Source organism: Choristoneura fumiferana, chromosome 14 (assembly GCF_025370935.1).
Source record: "Choristoneura fumiferana chromosome 14, NRCan_CFum_1, whole genome shotgun sequence".
In the NCBI taxonomy this organism is placed as follows: Eukaryota; Metazoa; Arthropoda; class Insecta; order Lepidoptera; family Tortricidae; genus Choristoneura; species Choristoneura fumiferana.
The window spans coordinates 362,806-384,847 of record NC_133485.1 but is presented as its reverse complement, the minus strand read 5'-3'; the positions used below and the strand labels follow the sequence as shown (position 1 = coordinate 384,847).

Genomic DNA, 22,042 nt, shown 5'->3' with positions numbered 1-22,042 from the left:
TTTTTTTTTAATAATCTTTCTCAATCTTCATCTTCATTCATAAGAAGGTGATACCGTGATAAATAGTGAAAGACGCACTACATTTAACGACTTGTGCAAATCGTAAGATTATATTTCATTACTCTTACATTATTTTATTTGGAAATAAATTAACCACGCTTGAGAATGTTGAGCTATCATTTTTTTACAAGTTTCTAACCCTCCCATTCCCTTACTTCAGGCAGGCGCGGCGCACTCCGCGATATAGGTAAGATTCTGTAAGTATCAAAACACCCCACGCCGGCGTGGGTTAACTCACTAGGGCCATGAGCACCGCCCCGGCACGCACGCTCGCAGTCTCTCGCACGAACTAGTCGCGTCGCGTAACGCTACGTGTAGCTGTGTGATTTTCGTGAAACTGGTTCGTGGTGAGTGCAAAAAAATATTGCATTCATATTTATTTTATTTATATATTTATATTCTGTACATAACATTACACTAACTAACCCAATTCTGTTCGAAACCATATTAAGTGCGAGTGCGACAAAAGAACAGATAGGTAATTCGCGATTTACCAATGCCCACTGCGGGTATACAAAACCTTTGAGGCAGCCGGACGACGCATTCGGCACGCGACCTTGTACAATTATCCATTTTGTGACCATCGGAGATCGTAGGCGCATTAATTTAAAAATGCTAGAAAACTAAGTATTTGTCCGAATTTACTCCTATGTATTATTTTTTTATTGATTTACAACCCTATCCTAAAGCAAAACGTTGGTGCTGGATAATAACAACCTTCGCGCGCAGCACTAAAGTTCAATGTTGCTTGGAGGTGCGCGGTGATTTTGCTAATAAAAATTACGTAGGCGTATAAAATGGCGGCTTTCGTCAACATCAAAAGAGAGTACCTTCTGTACTTGTACTATTACTTATTCTGTGCTTCAAGGTATAATAGTCAGATTATTGAAATGCACAAATCAAATCTAGGATGAATGGAATCTCACCATCTTAGTCCACATCTTCGCTTACCAACAGGCGTGATTGTGGTCAAAAGCAAGCTTATTTCTGTGTAAAATAAAACTTCCTTTTCGGCGAATCAACAGCTACAAATTACTGAGTAATAAAAATGTTGGAACAAAGATTGCCAAATTGAGAGACCATGATCATCATCGCATGTTGATAAATAAATAAAATAAAATAAATAAATGGATGTGTACATGCCCGTGCGTGTGTATGGAGTACTGACCTGGTCCTGCAGCTGGTGTCTTGCGTGCAGCTCGGCGTCCTGCAGCCGCGCCGCCAGCGCCAGCAGCTTGAGCTCGGCGCCCGCCGCGTCCTTGTCCAGGATGCACGTCTGCAGCCACACCGTCTGCGCCACCTGCCAGACGGGTACTGTTAGGTCGGCCACACACAGCCAGAATTGCTCTAATATAGCACGGAAATGTATACAATTTCACTATACGCCACACATATTTTGATGGCGGCGGTACCAGCGGGCGTACCTGGTACCAGTCGTGCAGCGCGTCTGCGCGCGCGCGGGCCATGGGCGCGGCCCGCAGCAGCAGCGCGCGCGCGCGTCGTCCGGCCTCGCCCACGGTGATGCGCTCCAGCACGTGGAACTGCTCGTCGTTGTAGGTCAGCGCGCGCGTGGCGCGGTCCCGCACCAGGTGCTGCCACGACTCGCGCAGCCTGCGCGAGACACGAGATACGTCAGCAAGGCCGGTCGCACATAACGATAAATTTCTAATGGAGAAGTTTTCGCACGCATCGGACAACACTATGTGTATACATTTTTAACTAGATCCCACACACCATAAGAACCTGTCCGTTCAATTATTATGAGCACTCGTGCCAAATTACAGTTTTCTACTACACTAAAAAAAGTTTCTGATGTCAGCCAAAGACAGACGAAGCTGTTAGTATAACGACTGTCAAGGTCCCATTTTCGAAACTGACTACATAATTGTAAGATTCGTGGACAACACACCTCTCGATGAGCGTCCGGGCCCGGAGGTGCAGCCGCTGTTCGTGCACGCAGGGCGCCGCGCGCGCCGCTGCCTCCCATTCGCCTCGCAGCCCCGCCCCGCGCATACCGCCCCCCGCCCCCGCGCCCGCGCCTGCGCCGTGCCGCGCCGCCAGCGCCGCCGCTGCCGTGCGCAGCGCGCCCGCCTCGCGCGCCACCAGCCCCGCCATCGCTGACCACTCGGGCGTCGTCGCGCCCCCCGCACCGTTCTGAGCATTGCTCATCTGCACACACATACCACCTTCACTAATAGCTCGCGACAACCAAACTTTCGTTATTTTATAATAACTTGTAAGAACTAACTAGAAAGCTAACGTTTACTCAGGCAAGAGCCAAAATTAGGTACTTAGGTAATTTTATTGGGTTTCGGGTGACATATACAGTATTCTTTAGGAATGTGTAGTAAGTCATCAAAAAAAGTAAAAAATGGGAAATGTTTCAGTGTCCACATTGGGGTACAGAATGAAACATTACATATTATTATTATACAAAAAACGTGAAAACTAATATAATCTGTTTCATGATTTTAAGACGTATTTATGTAATACGTGTTTATGTTAATGCACGAATATAATCAAAACAATTTTAATTACTTTAACTTTAATCAGCCTCTTTAAATGTTCCATGCGTAAATGTTTAATTGTTGACTACCTAAGGTAATTTTTTTTATCCTACTGGATGGCAAACGAGCAAGTAGGTCTCCTGATGGTAAGAGATTACCACCGCCCATAGACACCTGCAACACCAGGGGGATTGCAGATGCGTTGCCAACCTAGGGGCCTAAGATGGGATACCTCAAGTGCCAATAATTTCACCGGCTGTCTTACTCTCCACGCCGAAACACAACAGTGCAAGCACTGCTATTTCACGGCAGGATTAGCGAGCAAGATGGTGGTAGCAATCCGGGCGGACCTTGCACAAGGTCCTACCACCTGCCAAATGCAATTTTATATTAAGTTTTCGCTTGCTAAATTGTGTCCCTTAAATACGTGGTCTAATCTAGTCCACGATAATCTACAAAATATGTTTAATATTAGGAAAGTATCAAATGTATTGAATTTCTATAACCATAATTTATTTATTTATAATTTAATGAAAAATCTACAAAAATGCTAAAAACATTTACTTTTGTGCCAATAATACTGAAAAAGTTTCGAAGACACGTGTTCCTTCACGTGACGCCGATGCAAATTGGAGTACAGTGGGGGGTTCTCAAGGGTGTCCCTACGCTACGCGATTTAGTCACTAAACACGATCTGGGTCACTTTAGAAATATCACAATGTTTCACTGTGTACCTAAGTTTATTGTTGGACATATGACCTACTTACTACCTGAGCCATCACTACTCAATTTCATAGTTTTGGGGAGCGTTCATACCTGTTTTGGACGATATTTATTGTTCTCAAGTCGACGCGTATATATATATATATTATATATAAAGGGTTTGACCACGCATAATTTTACTGACGTGTCGCTGAAAGAGCCTAGATAACGTTAGTTAGACTGACTGTAAATCTATAAGAAAGGTAAATATTTGATATTAAACGGATTAGCATAGCAACGGCGTTTTGGTGTTAACATTACCTGTGTTAAAAACGTATATAAAAAAATTCGGCTTTAATAAAATAATAAAGGTCTGGCCATCGCGGGTTCGTAAGTAAAGCATTTATAACAATAGAAATAAAAGCGTTATTGTAGAGTAGAACACGAGAAATAGGCTGCGTCACAGGAATTGTTCACTTTCTGGGACAATATAGCGTTAATGATCAAAAATAGTGCAGCACGCCACCTGCGCCACCAGGTCGAGCGCGCGCGCGGCGTCCCTGGTGCTGAGCGCGTGCTTGTGCAGCGCGTCGGTGCGCTGCACGAGCGCCGCCAGCCGCGCGGCCAGCAGCGCGCCCCAGCGCTCCACAGCGGCCCCGCACAGCGCCGACGCCGCCGCCAGCGCCTCCACGCGCCGCTTGATCACGTGGCCCACGCTGCACGCCGTCTGACGACAGAACACACACACACACTGACCACGCCGCCGACACTAGACGATTTAAATACGAGCGCGTCAGATTTTCACAATGACGATTGAATTTCATGCCCGGGACGTGCTGACTTCTAATCTGACGATTATCTAGTGTGATTTTTTAATTCTGACAAAAAAAAACTATAATTTTATTCATGTCAAAAACTTTATTTTTATTTATTTAAAATGGTTTTTTTTTATTATTTTCTCAATCTTCATCCTTATGCATTCTTTTACATTTCATGTGAACTTAACTTATTACTTTTTGTAATGTATTTTCTCCACTAAAAACACTTCATATTTTCTCTCATAGCAGATATCTCACAAAAGTTTATTCGTATATTTTTATATTTAAAAATATCCAAACAAGCTAGTGTACAAGTTTCTCACCCTCCCAGTCCCTTACGTCAAGCTAAATCGTCAGATTATTGAAATTATCATTTATAAGTATCTGATTAAGTCACCTCACTATAATCTGACGCGCTTGATTATTTGTAACGATACACTTTTTTTACTATTCTGATTGTTACAGAGAAGTCTGCATCTCCAGCGCTAATAATAGATCTTGTTTTTACCAGCTTTTACGCTTATTTATTTCTTGCCCTGGTTGTTGTTGTTGGGTCAAATCTTGCAAGTTCTTTTTGACCCACTTACAGTTCCAGTAGTCGGATTATTGACATGAAATTTGGTATACTCGTACATACTCATAAAGATAGTTGAATGACAAGACAATACGGACGAATACAGCCAATAAAAGTACAGTCAGCAAGAAAACTTATATAAAAAATTAATTTGACCAGAAACTTATAAATTAGCTAAGGCAAGTCCTCAATTACTAGCCATCTTTCAGTAACTGGCCAGCTTATAAGGCAGCATATAAAGCAGCATAAGGTCAGGTCAGTTATTGAACGGTGGTGTGGGCAGCAATAGTCGGTTTGCCGTATACCTTGGCCTGGCTGGCATCGTTCTCGACGGAGACGATGTTGGGGAAGACGGGGAACTTGGGCGGGTCGGGCTCCGGCGCCAGCGCCACGCTCGTGCTGCTCTTGTTGAACAGCAGCAGCGGCTCCGTCGCACTGCTGCCCGGGTACTGCCGCGCCGGCGACCTCTCCTCCACCTACGACGCATGCTTGTTCGACCACTAGCACTAGCAGAGACCTCACGACCATAAACCATTAAGGGAATCCAATGAGGGCTATCGCGTATGAATTCGCCACTAGAGGCGCTGGTGTAGCGTGAGGTCTCAGAAATGTCAAATCTCATAGTTATTGGGTGAGCTACGCGGGTTTATTTATAATTAGGATAATTTTGTGAATATTTTGCAATATCTGAAATTAATTATGGCAAATATGCGTTCCGGGGCAATGAATGTCTGTGTTTTGTCTTTCGGAAACCTTTGTCCTCCCTTTTTCCGAACAAAACGGGGATATTGCAACACTGTGGCATGCTCGATATTTTCATGGTACGGTTTTAAGGTGTATTAAATTTGATTTTAATCTAAACTTTGTTTTCACGCCCGTAATAACAGACTTTGAAAGCCATACTTAAAAACCTCACGCAACAGTGCGCCATCTAGTGAGACAATAAATGATAGCCCTCATTGGAATTCCTGAATTTGACATAATTCCCAAAATTTTCATTGCGTTTTTATTAAAGTTAATATAAGACCAACTGTGCCATTTTTTTTGATTCACTGTCCAAAATATTTTATTAAATTTGAATTTGAACATTTCAAAAACTGGCGGTGACAAAATGTGTTTCGATATGTCTTGCTGAAATGCGACGATGTTCTACCTTATTCTATTCATAATTTAGCATGGACCTGCACTTTAACACATATCCATCCACAAACAACTGTTAGGGCCCACGCTAGCTGACACGCTTTGCACGGAGCGGGCTGGCGGAGCCTATTGGAAAACAGCACCTACGAGCAGCGCTAACTGCCCGCGATTTTATTTGCACCAGCATCCAGGGACTAAATTTCTGGGGCAGTACAACTTAGGAATCTTTAAAAAACGAGCCTATCAGTCTCTCAAAGGGCCAGGTGAATGCTTCTCATCAGGTGAACCGCATGCTTGTTTTCCTCCTTTTACTTAAAAAAAAAACCGCAATCTCCGTGCAGCATAAGTTTAAGTTAGACCTCAGAGAGCAGCAGCCGGTCCGCGTGGAGCAGCACCTGCGACTCGGCGACCACGCCGCACTGCTCCAGCAGCGCCGTCTGCAGCTGCTCGTAGCGGTCCTCCGGCTTCAGGAACACCTGCCGACATGACCAATCACCAGCCTCATCATCATCGCCCAGAAGACGTCCACTGCTGAACGAAGGCCTCCCCCTTAGAACGCCACAGTGAACGACAGCTCGCCGCTTGCCACCACCGGTTACCCGAAAACCTCACAATGTCGTCAGTCCACTTAGATCACCTAATAAGACATCCATCTATAGTGGATTGATATTTTTTTGTAATGATATACCTGATCTATCTATAGCACAAATGGGTTGTAAGGTTCGTCTTCCTGGTTGCAGCAAGAGCTCAGCATTCCTTTTACTACAGGGATGGCTTCAAATAACATGTTATTGTTTATCTTGTTTTTACTCTTCAAATTATACAACTCATACAAAAACATCTAAACACAACGGACTCGACCTAAATTAAAATAATTAGCACGCATATTCGCGCACTCTCCATAACTTTCAATGCGCAGCCTTCAACCCGCGCCGCGCCGAATCGCCGGTACTCGCTCGCAAGGTGAGCCATTGTTGGTTGCGCAAGCCGCGGCCGCTGCGGTTCCTTTACGACCATTACGCAATACGCAATTACTGTGTTAAGATATCATTGTGAATCATGCTCAGAAACTGTGAGCTTGGGGCATGTGGATGTTTACTTGTTTGGTGTGAATGTCTTGCAAACATAAACATGGAACATCGTTAATGGATACTTACTTAATGTGCAGTTTAGATTTTTTTTATATATTATACTTACAATATTTTAATTCACAATCTGTCCCTTTAGTTAATTATTGTTTTGTAATGTTGAGGTTACTTTAGAAATGATGAATGAACATTTTCATGGAACAGTACTTGTACATAATATTAATTCCTAATTAGCCATTAAAAAATTCCTAATTTAAACATGTATGGCTGCAACACAACATGTATTGAAAACAATAGAAGCTGTACTACTAGCTATGTGTTGTCAATATTTGCAAGAAGCAGATTTATGATAAAATTAAAACACCACACTTCATTCAAGAATGTTGCCGAGGCTAGGGGTAGAGAACAAAGTTGCAATAAATCATTGTTCTTGTAATTTATAATGAAACAAGGTGTTTTTCTGCTTCCTTTGTGTGCAAATTATGTACAAATATAAAATCACTTTGTTTTAGATGTTTACTAACAAACAAAAGCCATTGTCTTTCACAAACAACATTCCTTTTAAACACACCTTGATACTGCAGGCCTTGTTGACGTGGAACACATGCACTGCTATGGTGGAGGTGGCAGCCTGCACCTCAGAGAAGAAGCGTTCGAAGGTCCATATGCGGTGGGGGTCCACCTCCAGCAAGCCAGCCAGGAGGGGGGTGACGAGCTTGCGCAGCCCCACACTGAGCTGGCAGTGGGATGGGAGATCTCGTGCCCAATCTATGGGACCATTCTCTGTAGTTTGTGTTCCCTGAAATTTATTTTTATTTATGAGTGCAAACTTGTATCATCTGTTTTACAATTCATGGCTACTTGCTGTAAACACATAAATTTCGAGTTAGCATTAAGCTCAGTTTAGTAGTGTCAAATTGTATGGAACTGTCAAGCTTAAGCCTGGATTAACTACTAAATCTAGATTTATTTTTTCTGCAAAACGGCCTCAATGTTTGGCAAATAAAGAAACTTACAGCAATTACTCCTGAAGCCTTCTTAGTGGTGATATAAAACATGGTTTCTTTATTCCTCCTTCCCCCATATGGCCTGAATGGTAGCTGCCCAGTGGCCACATGATATAATGTCACTCCAATAGACCACAGATCCACTGTTGCCCCAAAACTCTTCCCGCATGGTTTCCTCAGCACTGCTCGCTCATACATGTCAGGATGAAGGTACTCTTCTGTCCCATACAGAGACACAAACTGCTCTTCCTCCTGCAACTCTCTAGCGGCCCCAAAGTCTGTCAACTTGTAAGTAGTTCTGCCATCTTCATTGATGAACTTCATGATGTTTCCTGGCTTTAAATCTCTGTGTACCAAGTTGTTATCTCGTAAATGTTTCATGCCAGCCGTCAAATGCTCCAGCACGAGCAGGAACTCCTGTTCTTGGAGGCCGTAGGTGTTCTCGGGGTCGTCCAGGATGTTGAAGAGGCTGCCGCCGGTGCAGAGCTCCATGACGATGACCTTCCCGCGGCCCTCCTGCTCCTCCTCGATGGCGAGCAGCTTGACGATGTTCTCGTGCTTGACCTTGCGGAGCACCTCGAACTCGCGCATCTGCACGTCGTGCGGCCGCATGTGGCTCAGCTGGTTGAAGGTCTTGACGGCCACGGGCTCGCCGTTGTTCTTGTTCACGCCCTGGAACACGGCGCCCGTCGCGCCCTTGCCCAGCACGCTCGTCGTGCACCACACATAGTTCTCTGAGCCCCGAAGGAACGACATTTTTGAAATTTACTCACGGTGTTACTCTACTCATTCATTTATAATTTTGAAGACCTAGGACCGACTCTAGTACTAAATATCATTGGTTGTAGAAGTCGGCTCGACCTCCTAAATCTCAATAAAAAAAAAAACTAATTTAATATTGACCAATTATTTCAATTATACGTTCACTCAACTTTCGACTTTCGTCAACAAATTTGACAATGATTTTGACAGGTAACCAAGAAAGTGACAACTGTACTGTCAGATGTTATATATTTTTTTAGTTTTTTCTAAGGTTTTTCTTTTCTCAGTCACTTTTTTCCTTTTGAATTGAATTGAAGTTTTTCTGCAAGGAAAAATAAATATTTACTCGATTTAATACAACTATACATCCAAAACCAAGAATACTGTCAAAAGAACGGTTAAAGAGCGGTTAAAAAATCTGCTCTCGTGGTTAAGTATCCGACATAAGCGCTTAAACTTTTGCCCTGAACAGTTCAAAGCATCGCTGTCGCAAAAAAAAAGATTACTGTCAAATTGAGTTGACGTTGGTTGACTCAAAGAGTGGTTGACTGACGTGCTTTGCTTGTTGTTGTCGGATTCATGTTGTTTTTCAAGTAAAAAATCTTATATTTGTATCATTTAACGAGGATTAAAGTGAAAAAGTATACACGCATTGTTGCTATTGCTATTTAATTATGTAAGTTTTATAATTTACTGGAGTATAATTTACTGGAGTCTGCTATAATAAGCGTCCTAATTACTTTATAACACCTTTATTTGCGTAGGTCATCTAGACATGAGGTCAGCAGACACAGAAATCGCTCGCGGAGCCGCTCCGTGGAACGTCATCGTTCGCGTAAAGATCACAAACAAAGCAAAGAACACAGGTCAAAATCTCCCGCCTCGTCCAGGCACCGGTCACCGAGCAGAGAAAAGAAGAGCAAACATAAGAAGAGTAAAAAGAAGAAGAAGCGGGAGAGCAGCTCGTCGAGCAGCAGCGACACTGACGAGGAGCTGAAGCTGCTGCAGCGGCTGGAAGCTGAGAGACTGCGCCTCAAGGAGGAACGCAGGAAACAGAAGGAGCAGCAAAAGGCTAATGAAACCCCAGAAGAAAAACGGTGAGTTTTAATTATGCCAAGGTTCTAAATAATTTGTTTAATCAGGCATTACTTTGCGGAGGTCCATATCAATGAACTCAATGCAAATGTTCATGCCAAGGTTCATTATTTTTAAATAGCCTCAAAACAGTTGGAAGTTCTCAATTTCAATGTATGATTTTTTTATGTGTTCATTGATACATTTGCCACTGTAAACCCATTTCCATGGATTATTCTTCCCTTTGACATGTATAATATATGTTGCAGCAATCAATAGTATCAGCAATTAGAAATTAGGTCAGTTCAGGATTTATAATTTTATTGGCATTTAAAGTTGCTGAATTTAATTTTTAGAAAAAGGGTAAATTTGTATATTATCAATGAAAGTAGTTGATAAAAATTAAATGAGTATATAACAGTTAACTATATTTCAACTTATACAGTACACAAGTAAACCTTAATTGACAAATTGTCATAAATTTCAACATATTACATGCTGTGTTGCAATACATACAATGTTGCTGTTGGCAGTGCACGACGACTGAAAGAAAAACAGGAAAAAGAGCGCAAACGTCGTGAGCGCATGGGTTGGGACAATGAGTACCAGTGCTACACCAACCAGGACAACCCTTTCGGGGACTCGGCGCTCACACACTCCTTCGTGTGGACCAAGAAGCTGGCCAAGGAGGGTGTGAAGGCTGTCACCAGAGATGAGATGGATGCACTCAACAGGCAGAAACAGATGGAAAATAAAATTGAATTAGAAAAGGTAAAGTTAGAAAATTGCATATGTCGAGGTGAATAATACATAGAGATATCTAACTTAAAATTACTAAAGGTAAACCAAAAATATATGACTATTGTCAAGAGGGCGCTATTGTTCTTATTTATATGGCAATAGTTCAGTATAGTCGGAACAATGACATCTTGACTTGTCTACAACGTTTACCTGTTAGCTCTGATGTTTATTTGGAAAGGTTTTGTAGGATCATTCCCCAAGCGTTTTTTTTTTCAGTAGTTGTACAATGATCCGTTGTTGACTAGGTACAAATCGTTTTGGGCATTTTTGTTATTGTTCAAAGTGATTCAAAGAAACCGCCACAGTGACACTGACAATCATTAAAATTATTGCCAGTGTAAGAAATTAGTTCCAATGAAATTCCGCAACATGGCGAATAGTCATATATTTCTGGTCAGGCTTTAATTTACTTCTTGATGCCTTTTTAGTAGTCAACAGCAGATCTAGCACTCAACAGTGGCCCTTTATGTTATCAAAATGCTGTTGTTTTCTGGTTTTGTTTGCGTTTTCTGACCCATGAATTGTTTTCAAAAACCCAGATAAAAAAATATGGGGCGGGTTCTAAGAGACCCCCCTCATTGAACATCGAACAAGGAATACGATTATACGAATTCCACGCAGACGGATTCGCATGTGAGCGGTTTGTTAGATTATTTTCCTATAATCCTTTTTTCTTTGTAGAAAATTTTCATTTCGCTTTTTTATCACAATAGCAATATTTCCAAGTCTGCTTTTTTAATGAAGCTTATTTTCACATTCGCGTTTTTTCAGAGTCACATTTTTACAATCGAAACAGAAACAAGTGTCGTTGGAGCCCTGGTATCACCTAGCTCCTGTGTCCCAGTGTCCCAATACTAAACCACAAAATCAGGCTTAACGGCTCATAGGTAGGTTTAGGTTATGTTAGTTTTGCATTGGCACAAAGGGCCAAAACCACCCAGGACAGGAGCTCCGCGTGAGCGGCAAAAAGAATGCGAATGTGAAAATAAGCTTCATGAAAAAAACAGGCTTGTAAAAATAAAATTCGTGAAAAAACGCGAAATGAAATTTTGCTGCAAAGAAAAATATGGGAAAATAATCTAACAAATCATGTGAGCAATGGCTAAAAATGTAATAAAGGACTGTTTGATATATGATATAGTTTGTATGGTTGCGTGTCAGGTGAAGCAGCGGCGGCTGGAGCGCGAGGCGGAGCGCGCGGCGCGCGAGGCGGAGGCGGCGGCCGCGGCGCGCGCGCGGGAGGCCGCGCAGTTCAGCTCCTGGGCGCGCCAGGAGGACGCCTTCCATCTGCAGCAGGCGCGTCTGCGCTCGCAGATACGCATCCGCGACGGCCGCGGTACGTTACACACACTACACTACACGCAACATGTAACACACTACACGCAACATGCAAAATGTTTATTTCTACAAATATGATTGAGATTACCTTAGATGACTTTAACTGACACTTATTTTATTATTTATTTACTATTTATTTATTTATCACATTTCCATAAAGTGACTCCTACACAACCTACTATGTTACGTTTTGCGTAAACATATACAACACTAGCTTTTGCCCGCGACTTCGTCCGCGTGGAATAGTAACTTTGGAAAGTATTTAATTTATTTAGGGTACCTATTCTGCCAATAATAGCACATAGAAACTTCTACGGTTTACTGAAAATAACCTATTTTAATACATTGCTTTATATCTAAACTAATTTTTTTTGTTCTTCCATTCTTTGGTAAAACGTAAGTATTCTACCCTGCCAACACAAAAGGACTAATTCTTCATAGTGAGCTCTTGACATCTTACGTCCTTTATTGTAAGTTAGGAGGGTAGGATTATAATTAAGACGGCATTCTTACTAAGCATTGCTACACATATTTCCGATAAATATACTTATAGTAAATTTGTTTGGAATTCCTTACGAACTTTCATCCCCATATTTTCAAGTAGGTATGAAAAATGTCGAAATTTGAAAAGAGCCGGAACGAATGTTTTTTAGGGTTCCGTACCTCAAAGGGAAAAAATGGAACTATTATAGGATGACTTTGCTGTCCGTCCGTCCGTCTGTCTGTCAAGACCCTTTATCCCGTAAACGTGCGGAGTATTTATCGAGTTGAAATTAAAACCTAAACTCAATAAAAGTTATAGGGTACTTCCGGCTGTCCTAGAAACTTAAATAAAGGAAGCTCTTATAGCAAATTTTATTCCCTTTATAGCAAAATAAGTAAGAAAAATCTGAAAATCATAATTTTTCATGTCTGTCTGTCTATGTTAATAAGCCATGTAAAATGACCCCACATTGCGTACATTTTGCTTATGAGCTTGGCTCTGCTAACACTTGATATTCATAAACTAATGGCTAAGGGGTCCTATGCACGGAACCCTTGATGCGCGAGTTCGAGTCGATTTTAACCAGTTTTTTTTTGTTCTTATCGAATACCTAAACACAAAGATTAATCGATTTATCTGTGATAATGACGACGTTCCATATAATTTTTCATCCTATTTCATCCCCTCGCAGGTAAAATTTTCAAAAACCCTTGAACAAATATCTATTTATTTTTCAAAGTGCCCAAATGCCAAGTTTCATAAAGAACCATCGATTTATCTTCTACAATGTCGACCTTCATATAAACTTTCACCCCCTATTTTACCCCACACAGGAAGAATTTTAAAAAATGCGCGAAAATATATCTATTTATTTATCTCTATTATGTGCCCAAATGCCAAGTTTCATAAAGAACCATCGATTTATCTTCTACAATGTCGACCTTCATTTAAACTTTCACCCCCTATTTACCCCACACAGGAAGAATTTTAAAAAATGCGCGAACAATTATTTATCTCTTATCACGTGCCCAAATGCCAAGTTTCATAAAGAAACATCGATTTATCTTCGATAATGACGACCTTCCATATGAGCTTTCATCCCTATTTCAACCCCTCACAGGTCGAATTTTCAAAAAAGCTAAAACACATACCGACTTATTTCTTATTAAGTGCCTAAATGCCAAGATTCATAGTTTTATTTCCGACAGCAACGAACTTCCACCATATAAACTTTCACCCCTATTTCAACCCCTTAAAGCCTTTTTTTTGCGATAAAAGATAGCCTATGTTCTTTCCCATGGTCCATTCTATCTCTGTACCAAATTTCATCCAAATCGGTTCAGCGGTTTTTGCGTGAAAGCGTAACAGACAGACAGACAGACAGACAGACAGAGTTACTTTCGCATTTATAATATTAGTATGGATTAGATATTAGCAGAAAACAGCAAAAAAAAAAACACGTTTGCTGTATGGGAGCCCACCTTAAATATTTAAATATTTATTTTCCATGTCACATTTAAATATTTATTTTTTATGTTTCATATTTAGTTTCCATTTATTTTCAATGTATGTACAGTAAATGCATTTTTTGGTTAGATTGATATTTTTAATTTCGTGATATCTTTTGAATGGAATGTCCGATTTGAATATTTCAAAAAGTAATCTACATGTATTGAAACCGTCTTGAATATAAAATTTATTTGGATAAGGATTAAAAGATACAAAGGTATGGGTAAGATGGTCTGATTTTAGTCGTCATTTCTGTCAACATTTAAAATATAAAAAAGTAGATATAGTGACATAACTACAATAGTTGGACATATGGTATCGCGAAGTTTTTTGTAGATCTTGATGTATTCCTTAATATCGTAAAACATTTTTTGTTCTATAATCAATAGTTTCTACAGCGCATGCGATGAAAGGTGTTTTATGGCCACTTTTTTACACTTTGAGTTTCATTTTTGTAGTTTTAGTACGGAACCCTATTTTTTTCTGTTAATAAATATAGCCTTTGGCACTTTGGAATAATTTAGCATTCTAATAGTCAAAGAATTTTTAAAATCGGTCCAGTACTTTTTGAGTTAATTCGTAACAAACATTAAAAATTCCAAAGCTTTCCACTTTATAATATTAGTATAGAAGTATAGATAGTATAGATGTCACACGACTGACACGGCCTCAGAATCCATACCTACAAAATTATTTTTTTTTAGAAACAGATGGAATGCAAACTTTATATTTGTGTGTGTGTGTGTGTGTGTGTGTGCAGCGAAGCCAATCGACCTGCTGGCGTGGTACGTGGGGTCGGAGCAGTGCGTGGAGGCGCTGGAGATGCACGAGCCCTACACCTACCTCAACGGGCTGCGCGCGCCGGACCTGGAAGACCTGCTGGCAGACATCGCCGTCTACCGCGAGCTGGAGCACCGCGACCAGCAGCCCTACTGGCAGGACGTCCAGACCATCGTGCAGGTCCGTACAGACCGCTCGACCGCTTCATTCTCGTGGTCACCATTTCTTATGAATGGGCATGGGCTGTACAATTTGATGACGTTATTGATTATTTTTTAGATGTACTGTTATTCTACTAGATATATTTTTTTTTTAATTCGACTGATGGCAAACGAGTGAGTGGGTCTCCTGATGGTAAGAGATCACCAACACCCATAAACATCTGCAACACCAGGGTATAGCAGATGCGTTGGCAACCTAGAGGCCTAAGATGGGATACCTCAAGTGCCAGTAATTTCACCGGCTGTCTTACTCTCCACGCCGAAACACAACAGTGCAAACAATGCTGCTTCACAACAGGATTAGCGAGCAAGATGGTGGTAGTAATCCGGGCGGACCTTGCACAAGGACCTACCACCTGCAAATGCAAAATGGAAACTGTAACAAAATCTTCCATCGTGTTAACAAAAATTTGCACACGAAAATCATACGGAATAAAGGAGCGGCCACACATGCGCAAACGGTGCGGAATCGCAGTGACGTGCCGTAAACGTTAGCCCCTTATTTATAAACGACAATCAAACCTTAAAATGCCGCTAAAATCGTTTGTCCTTATCTGTCACTTCGACCAAAAGTCGTTGACGTTTACGTCACTGCGATTCCGTACCGTCCCCGTTTTTTAAGCAGCGATGTGGCCGCTCCTTAAACGCTCGAATGACCCTACACGCACCGCCAGAACTCGGAACTGGTTATTTTATCCGTCGGGGACCTACTTGTGGAAAAACGTTTGCTGACGTTTTGAGTTGCGATATTTATCGAATGGAGCAACCATGTTAACGGAAGCTTTGTTGCAGGACGAGCTGGCGAAGCTGCGTCGCGCGGCGCCCTCCGCGCAGGACGCCGCGGCCGCCGCGCTCAGGGACACCGTGCACCAGAGCGTGGCCGACGACGTCACCAAGGTCAGACAGACCCTTTAGTGCCCGTGCCTTGCCTCGACGCTAAAAGACGGGTGCTATAGACACATTACGCCAATATTATTAATATTATATAAATTCTTCTTTCTAAATTTATTTGAACTGCGACGCTCTTGGGACTTCGCCATTTTTTTACCAAAAAGCCGGCAGCAGCGATGCGGGCGTATTGGACCTCCCCGCGGCGGCGGGGGCCCCGCTGTCTCGACTTGGTCTCATTGACACGTGAAGCCCCTGGGACAGTGTCGTCACGCCCCAGGGCGTCGCGACGCACAGTTTGGGAAGCCCTGGCGTAAGGGGCGGCCACATTGCTGCTTAAAAAACGGTGACGGTACGGAATCGCAGTGTTGTTGCATCGTATGCGCGCCGTTTTTATCGCATATTTGATTCAATTATGCTTAAAGTACGGAACCGCAGTGACGTGCCGTAAACGTCAGGACTTTACCAAACAAAAATCGTGTGGAGAGTATGCGATAAAAACGGCGCGCAACACTGCGATTCCGTACCGCCACCGTTTTTTCATCACACTTGCTCGTAAACAGTGTCGTAACATGCAGGTTACCTTGGTTGCAACCTCCCAAATAAAACCCTCGACCTTAATGTGCTCGTCATGAAGCCCGCGGTCGGTCGCATGAGTTTGTTACTGCATGGCGTGCTGCTGCTCCGTGCGCGCGCTGCACACGCACGCCATGCACATGCTGCGGATTGTCAAGAGCGCAGTCAGCGGTATCGGCAATTTTTGAAAAAATACAATTTTACTCGCAAATGTGATGAAAAACATTGTATGTCGCACGGGCGGTACTAGAATTACGAACATCGACTCATTAAAGCCCTCAGTCTTCGACTTCGGGCTTCTAATAGACTCTCGTTCGTAATTCCTTATTTACCGCCCTTAAGACACAATGTACTATTTAAGCAGCGGTGTGGCCGCTCCTTTAACCGATGGATCAATTAGGATACGGTTTTATTAACCAAATAAAGCTGTGATATTGAGGTATGTGATGTGTGTTGGTGGTGGTGCGCAGATCTTCCGCGGCAAGTCGGGCGCGCAGCTGGCGGCGCTGCAGGCGCAGATCGAGCACAAGATCGCCGGACGACAAGACAACATCGACGTCGGCTACTGGGAGAGCCTGCTCAGCCAGCTCAAAGGTGAGCGGTGAGCGAGAGCGAGACCGACTGACTAAACAAACGCGTCTCAGAGAACCGCACATGTCTTTTTACAGAGTACTCCGATTTTAATGGATCTCTTGAATACCTCAAAAGAAAAAAGAGGAAAGATTCATAGAATCGCTTTGTTGTCGATCAATCTCTGGACTGATCTTAACTCTTTTTACATGATTCTATTTAAGTTTGTTTATGATTGGACTATAGGTACTTGATAGAGCTGTGGCATAGATAGCAAATAGTATACCTATACATAGGTAGTGTATTTCGAAACTATTCCACGATTAATGGCATCCACTTGAAACTTGGCATGGAAGCTACATAGCTTGGATGACAGTGCAAATTCGATCAACAAAAAGTACATTCCACTAAAAAAGCTTGTATAAAAAATGAATTTTGCAACAAATAACACTGTTATTTGACAGACAAACGGCATCACAGATGTCTGTCGCACAAAACGAAGCAACGAATGGTGAAAAAGGGGGGTTAGACCTGCATTTGTCCGGTTCTTTTATTGTTGATGCGACTTACAATGTTTTAAACTGTCGCGGTCATTACTAATTTTATGATTTAAATTGGGGTTTTGTTCCGCGTACCCACGTCTCGTGATCATGGCGCATGCAGCTGTGCCGAAGTATCGAACATCTGTTATATGTATATCATTGTGTCGTGTGTCGTGTGTTCAGCGCACATGGCGCGCGCGCGGCTGAGGGACCGCCACCAGCACAACCTGCGCCGCAAGCTGCAGCTGCTCAAACAGGAACAGGGCGTGGCCTCCGCCGGCCCCGCCCCGCACCCGCCCCCGCCGCGCCCGCGCCCGCCGACGACGGCGAGCCCGGCACGTAAGTCATTCATGGGAACGTGTCGTCAGCGTTTCTTAACCTAAGGCCGCGACAAAATTCGAGTCGCGGTGTTGGGATGGTCGCTGGAATTCTTTAATTAAAGCATGTGCTAAGAAAGTGATTTGTTTAATAGTTATTTTATGATGACGTCAATTTCAGTGGTACGTTAGCGCTTTTAATTTACTCGTTTGTAGTTTTTTACTAGACAATTTTAGCATTTATATCAGACTAGTTGCCCTGCGGCTGCACACGTAAACTATTAAGTCTAGCAGTTCAATTGAAATTCCGAGATTTTGCCAAATTTTGGAATTGCCAAAAATCATTGTTAAAAATTGGGTTAAAATGTCTAAATCTTATCCAATGTTATGAGAATATCGGGATCAAATCCAGATATACAACTGAATATCTTCTTCATCTTCTTATACCAAATTTCATACAGATCCCTTTCAAGCGCTTCCATTAATGTTTACAAGAGGTTTAGGACTGGATTTTTCACTATTTAAATATTAATGTTGCAGATCTGGTTCCCCGAAAGCGGAAGTCGAGGCGGAGACGGAAGCGGAGGCGGCGCCGGAGGCCGCGGCGGCTAAATCGGGGTCGGAGTCGGAGGGATCGGACTCGGAGTCGGAGGCGGCGTGCGTGGCGCTGTACGCTGCGGGGCGCTACTCGCCGGAGCCGCTGGCGCCGCGCGCGCTGGAGCCCGGCGCGCTGCTGCTGGACGCCGCGCAGGACGCCGCGCGCCTGCACTACCTGCGCGCGCGCACGCACGCCGCCCGCGCGCCGGCGCCCGCCGCCCCCCCCGCCCTCCCCGCCGGCGCCGCCGCCTTCGAGCGCGAGGCGCGCCGCGGCATGGGCGCGGACGAGGCCGCGTTCAGCGTGGAGGCGCCGCTGCCGGCGGGGGTTGGGGGGGGTGGGGGGGAGGCGGCGCCGTGGCCGGACAAGTTCCGTCCGCGCAAGCCGCGCTACTTCAACCGCGTGCACACGGGCTTCGAGTGGAACAAGTACAACCAGACGCACTACGACATGGACAACCCGCCGCCCAAGATCGTGCAGGGCTACAAGTTCAACATCTTCTACCCGGACCTGATGGACCCGCGCGCGGCGCCCGAGTTCTCGCTGGCGCCGTGCGCGGACCCCGAGTTCGCGGTGCTGCGGTTCCGCGCCGGGCCGCCCTACGAGGACATCGCCTTCAAGATCGTCAACCGCGAGTGGGAGTACTCCTACAAGCGCGGCTTCCGCTGCCACTTCCACAACAACATCTTCCAGCTCTGGTTCCACTTCAAGCGCTATCGCTACCGCCGGTAGGCCCCGCCCTGTGCGTCATGCTATGTACGAGTGCTACAGAGATTGCATATGGATTTATGTCGCTGATCAACCATTACAGCAGAAAGCACCTCAGTCACTATTGTTATTAGCAGTGTAAGATAATACAAATTTAAAATATTTTTTGTCTTATTTTTACCCATGAAATTCATACTAAGGTGTGTTTAAACCAAAAGAACATAGAGCTAGAACCCCTGCTTCTATCAGCTTCCTTTTAGTTCTCTTAAATGAAGTATACTTCCATACAACATTTTATGTAGGAATTGCTACTTGACACCTCATAAGGAGCATGTGGTTTTAATTCCATTTGTTTCTTTTTGGTTTATTAGTCATTTTGTATATTGTCTAATAAGGAAAAAGATGCAGGAAGTCTTAATGCAACTCCTACAGATCTTTTTTCAGAAGAAGTGATTTCCAAAGATTCTTAGAAAAACAGAACATCAACTAATAAGAAATCTGTTTATTTTATTTACATAACATTAATTCTACAAGCCATAACTAATTCATTCTTTCTTGGGAGGCTCAGAGGGGTTGGTGACTTCCTCAGCGGCAGGGTTACCTCGGAAGTTAGGGAACTGCTCCCACGGAGCGGCCAGTTCAAATCTGCGGAACTCCTGTGCAAGCTCCAATGGTTCCACAACCACTCTCTTCTGTTCATCATCATAGCGCACCTCCACATAGCCACTGAGAGGGAAATCCTTCCTAAATGGATGGCCTTCGAATCCATAATCAGTGAGAATCCTCCTCAAGTCTGGATGATTGGCAAAGAAGACGCCGTACATGTCCCAGATCTCGCGCTCGTACCAGTTGGCGGCCTTGAACACCTCGCAGGCCGAGTCGATGGGCGTGAGCTCGTCGGCGTAGGTCTTGACGCGCGCGCGCGCGTTGTAGCGCAGTGACAGCAGGTTGTACACGATCTCGAAGCGGTTGGGCCGCGACGGCACGTCCACGCCCGCGATGTCGACGAGGCTGGCGAACTGCGCGCTGTGGTGGTCCTTCAGGAACTGCAGCACCGGGATGACGCCCTCCGGCGGCACCAGCACCTCCAGCTCGTTGCCGGCCGTCAGCTGCACCTTTTGTACGAACTTGGGCAGGCACTCCGCTACGTACTTGCCGAAGTCTATCAGCTGCGACTTCTGCAGCGGGTCCAGCTTGGCGTACGTGGGCCGCGTCTCCGCCTGCGGGGCGGCCGTCTCGCTCTTCCTCGCCACGCTCTGGACGGCTGGCGCTTTAGCGTTGTTTAGAACAACGCGCCCTAGACCGCCTGCCGCACCTATTGTGCGTTTCAGGAAGAACGACATTTCGTTCAAATTTAAAATTAAACCTTACGTAATTTTGCGTTCGATCGAAATATCGCAAAACAAACCAGTGTCCGTTCGTGTGACTGACAATGGTTTGACATAAATATGACAGTTGATGACAGTTGACACATTTACAGGCCTTTTTTATTGTAGGGATAGGCAAAAGAAATGTCTGCACGAAGCCAAGTCATTTGGAACAGATGGAACAGACAGACAGAAGTTATAAGATCTGTACATATCTATACCTGTACCTATTCCTATTGGGCAGCCGGGTAAAAATAACAAAAACTGTAGCGTTTTCTTTTATAACTTAAACGATCGGCAAACGGAAACAGAGGCAAAAATAAAAGAATCTAAATAATTCGGAGAAATTAAAAATGTCGTTGCAGTGTTGCCACTTTAGCCAATTTTAGCTAGATCTAGCCACATTTACTAAATAGGTAGCTGCAAAAAAAAAATTATTGTGGCCAAATTTTTTAGCCACATTTCTAGCTACTGTAAGTTATCACTGTTTCAATCAATTTAATTTGTAGTGTACTTCCGCGCGCTACCTAAGTAATTCCTGAGAATATCCTTCAAGAAATAAGTAGGAAAAACCAAGAAACCCGAAAAAAATGAAGAAACCGGACCTTCTACATCACAAGATGACATCGATTTTGAATACATTTTTCCGTAAATAATAATGTAAGAGAAAGAAACATAAAAATTAAAGACATATCCGTTGTCGCCTTTATTTTGTTTAACCACTTTTGGCGACTTATAACCTACGAACAAATAATAAGTCAGGAAGCGTAACTCAGAACAAATTCCACACAAAAAATGGCTATACCTAACACCAAAACGAGTTATGATTCAAATACGAATCAATTTCAAGGTTGCAAATCTAGACGTGCTTGTTGATTTGTTAAAATTCAGAAACAAAGTAGGGATTGATTGCCTCGCGTGATGCAATGTCAAATACACAAACTGCATAGACAACTGGCGTTCAGACGGATCACTTCTTATATCTAAAGTTTCAATGACGTGTCATATATTGATAATGACAGCCTGTTTTTTAACGACTTAAAGGAAAAGGATGAGGTTATCAATTCAGTTGTATTTTTTTTGGCTGTTACCTCAGAACTCCGTTATTTATGAACCGAGTTGAAAAAAAAAAATCCGTTTGTCTATGAATACCTCTAATTAAGTCCAATAGGCACAAAATCAGATCTGATGATTGGATTTTAAGGAAATCGAAGAAACTCTTCAAATATTGTTGGGACACCTATGGTAATTTGGATATATTTAGTAGGAACTCGTACATTTTCTCTTGAAAATCATCATTTGATGAAGAGGAACTAATGATAAAGACAAGTGAAGACCACAGTTGACCACCGGAGTTAGGTACTATTCAATAACAAGCATTTAAATCTTATAGCTGTTGTCTGTGTTTTATAGTAAAGGAATTTGGAAACTGCATGTTCTTTACTAATTTTGATTTAATTCATGAATACAACCTGAAACAGGTACTATTCAATAACAAGCATTTCATGGGTTTAATTTCAATTATTTCAACACAGTTGTTAAGCAATTTATGCTCCTCGTAATGCATATGGTGAAATGGAACGGGTGGTGAAGCACCAGGACTCTTGAATAATG

At 43.2% G+C, this 22,042-nt stretch overlaps 3 protein-coding genes across 3 annotated transcripts in view; 1 reads left to right on the top strand and 2 right to left on the bottom strand.

The window, feature by feature from the left end:
• Window positions 1-8,858, bottom strand: part of IKKepsilon (I-kappaB kinase epsilon) — a 15,964-nt gene extending 7,106 nt beyond the window's left edge. Inside the window, exons 1-8 of the mRNA XM_074097424.1 lie at window positions 7,906-8,858; window positions 7,461-7,688; window positions 6,161-6,277; window positions 4,967-5,137; window positions 3,796-3,996; window positions 1,970-2,229; window positions 1,485-1,671; window positions 1,082-1,360 (exon numbers count right to left, since the gene is read on the bottom strand). Coding sequence (XP_073953525.1) covers window positions 1,082-1,360; window positions 1,485-1,671; window positions 1,970-2,229; window positions 3,796-3,996; window positions 4,967-5,137; window positions 6,161-6,277; window positions 7,461-7,688; window positions 7,906-8,652 — 2,190 coding nt within the window. The 5' untranslated portion in view covers window positions 8,653-8,858. The remainder of the gene's footprint in view (window positions 1-1,081; window positions 1,361-1,484; window positions 1,672-1,969; window positions 2,230-3,795; window positions 3,997-4,966; window positions 5,138-6,160; window positions 6,278-7,460; window positions 7,689-7,905) is intronic.
• Window positions 8,859-9,198: 340 nt separating this feature from the next.
• LOC141434619 (splicing factor Cactin-like) lies at window positions 9,199-19,177 on the top strand. The gene is made up of 9 exons (XM_074097045.1): window positions 9,199-9,334; window positions 9,423-9,755; window positions 10,266-10,503; window positions 11,695-11,869; window positions 14,625-14,824; window positions 15,658-15,762; window positions 16,800-16,923; window positions 17,625-17,784; window positions 18,299-19,177. Coding segments are annotated over exons 1-9 (2,124 nt in total). The 5' UTR covers window positions 9,199-9,332; the 3' UTR covers window positions 19,086-19,177.
• A 366-nt stretch (window positions 19,178-19,543) lies between these two features.
• On the bottom strand, window positions 19,544-20,505 carry ND-30 (NADH:ubiquinone oxidoreductase core subunit S3). Its single transcript, XM_074097044.1, has one exon. It carries the CDS (start codon window positions 20,402-20,404, stop codon window positions 19,607-19,609), a length of 798 nt encoding a protein of 265 aa, XP_073953145.1. The 5' UTR covers window positions 20,405-20,505; the 3' UTR covers window positions 19,544-19,606.
• Window positions 20,506-22,042: the final 1,537 nt, after the last annotated feature.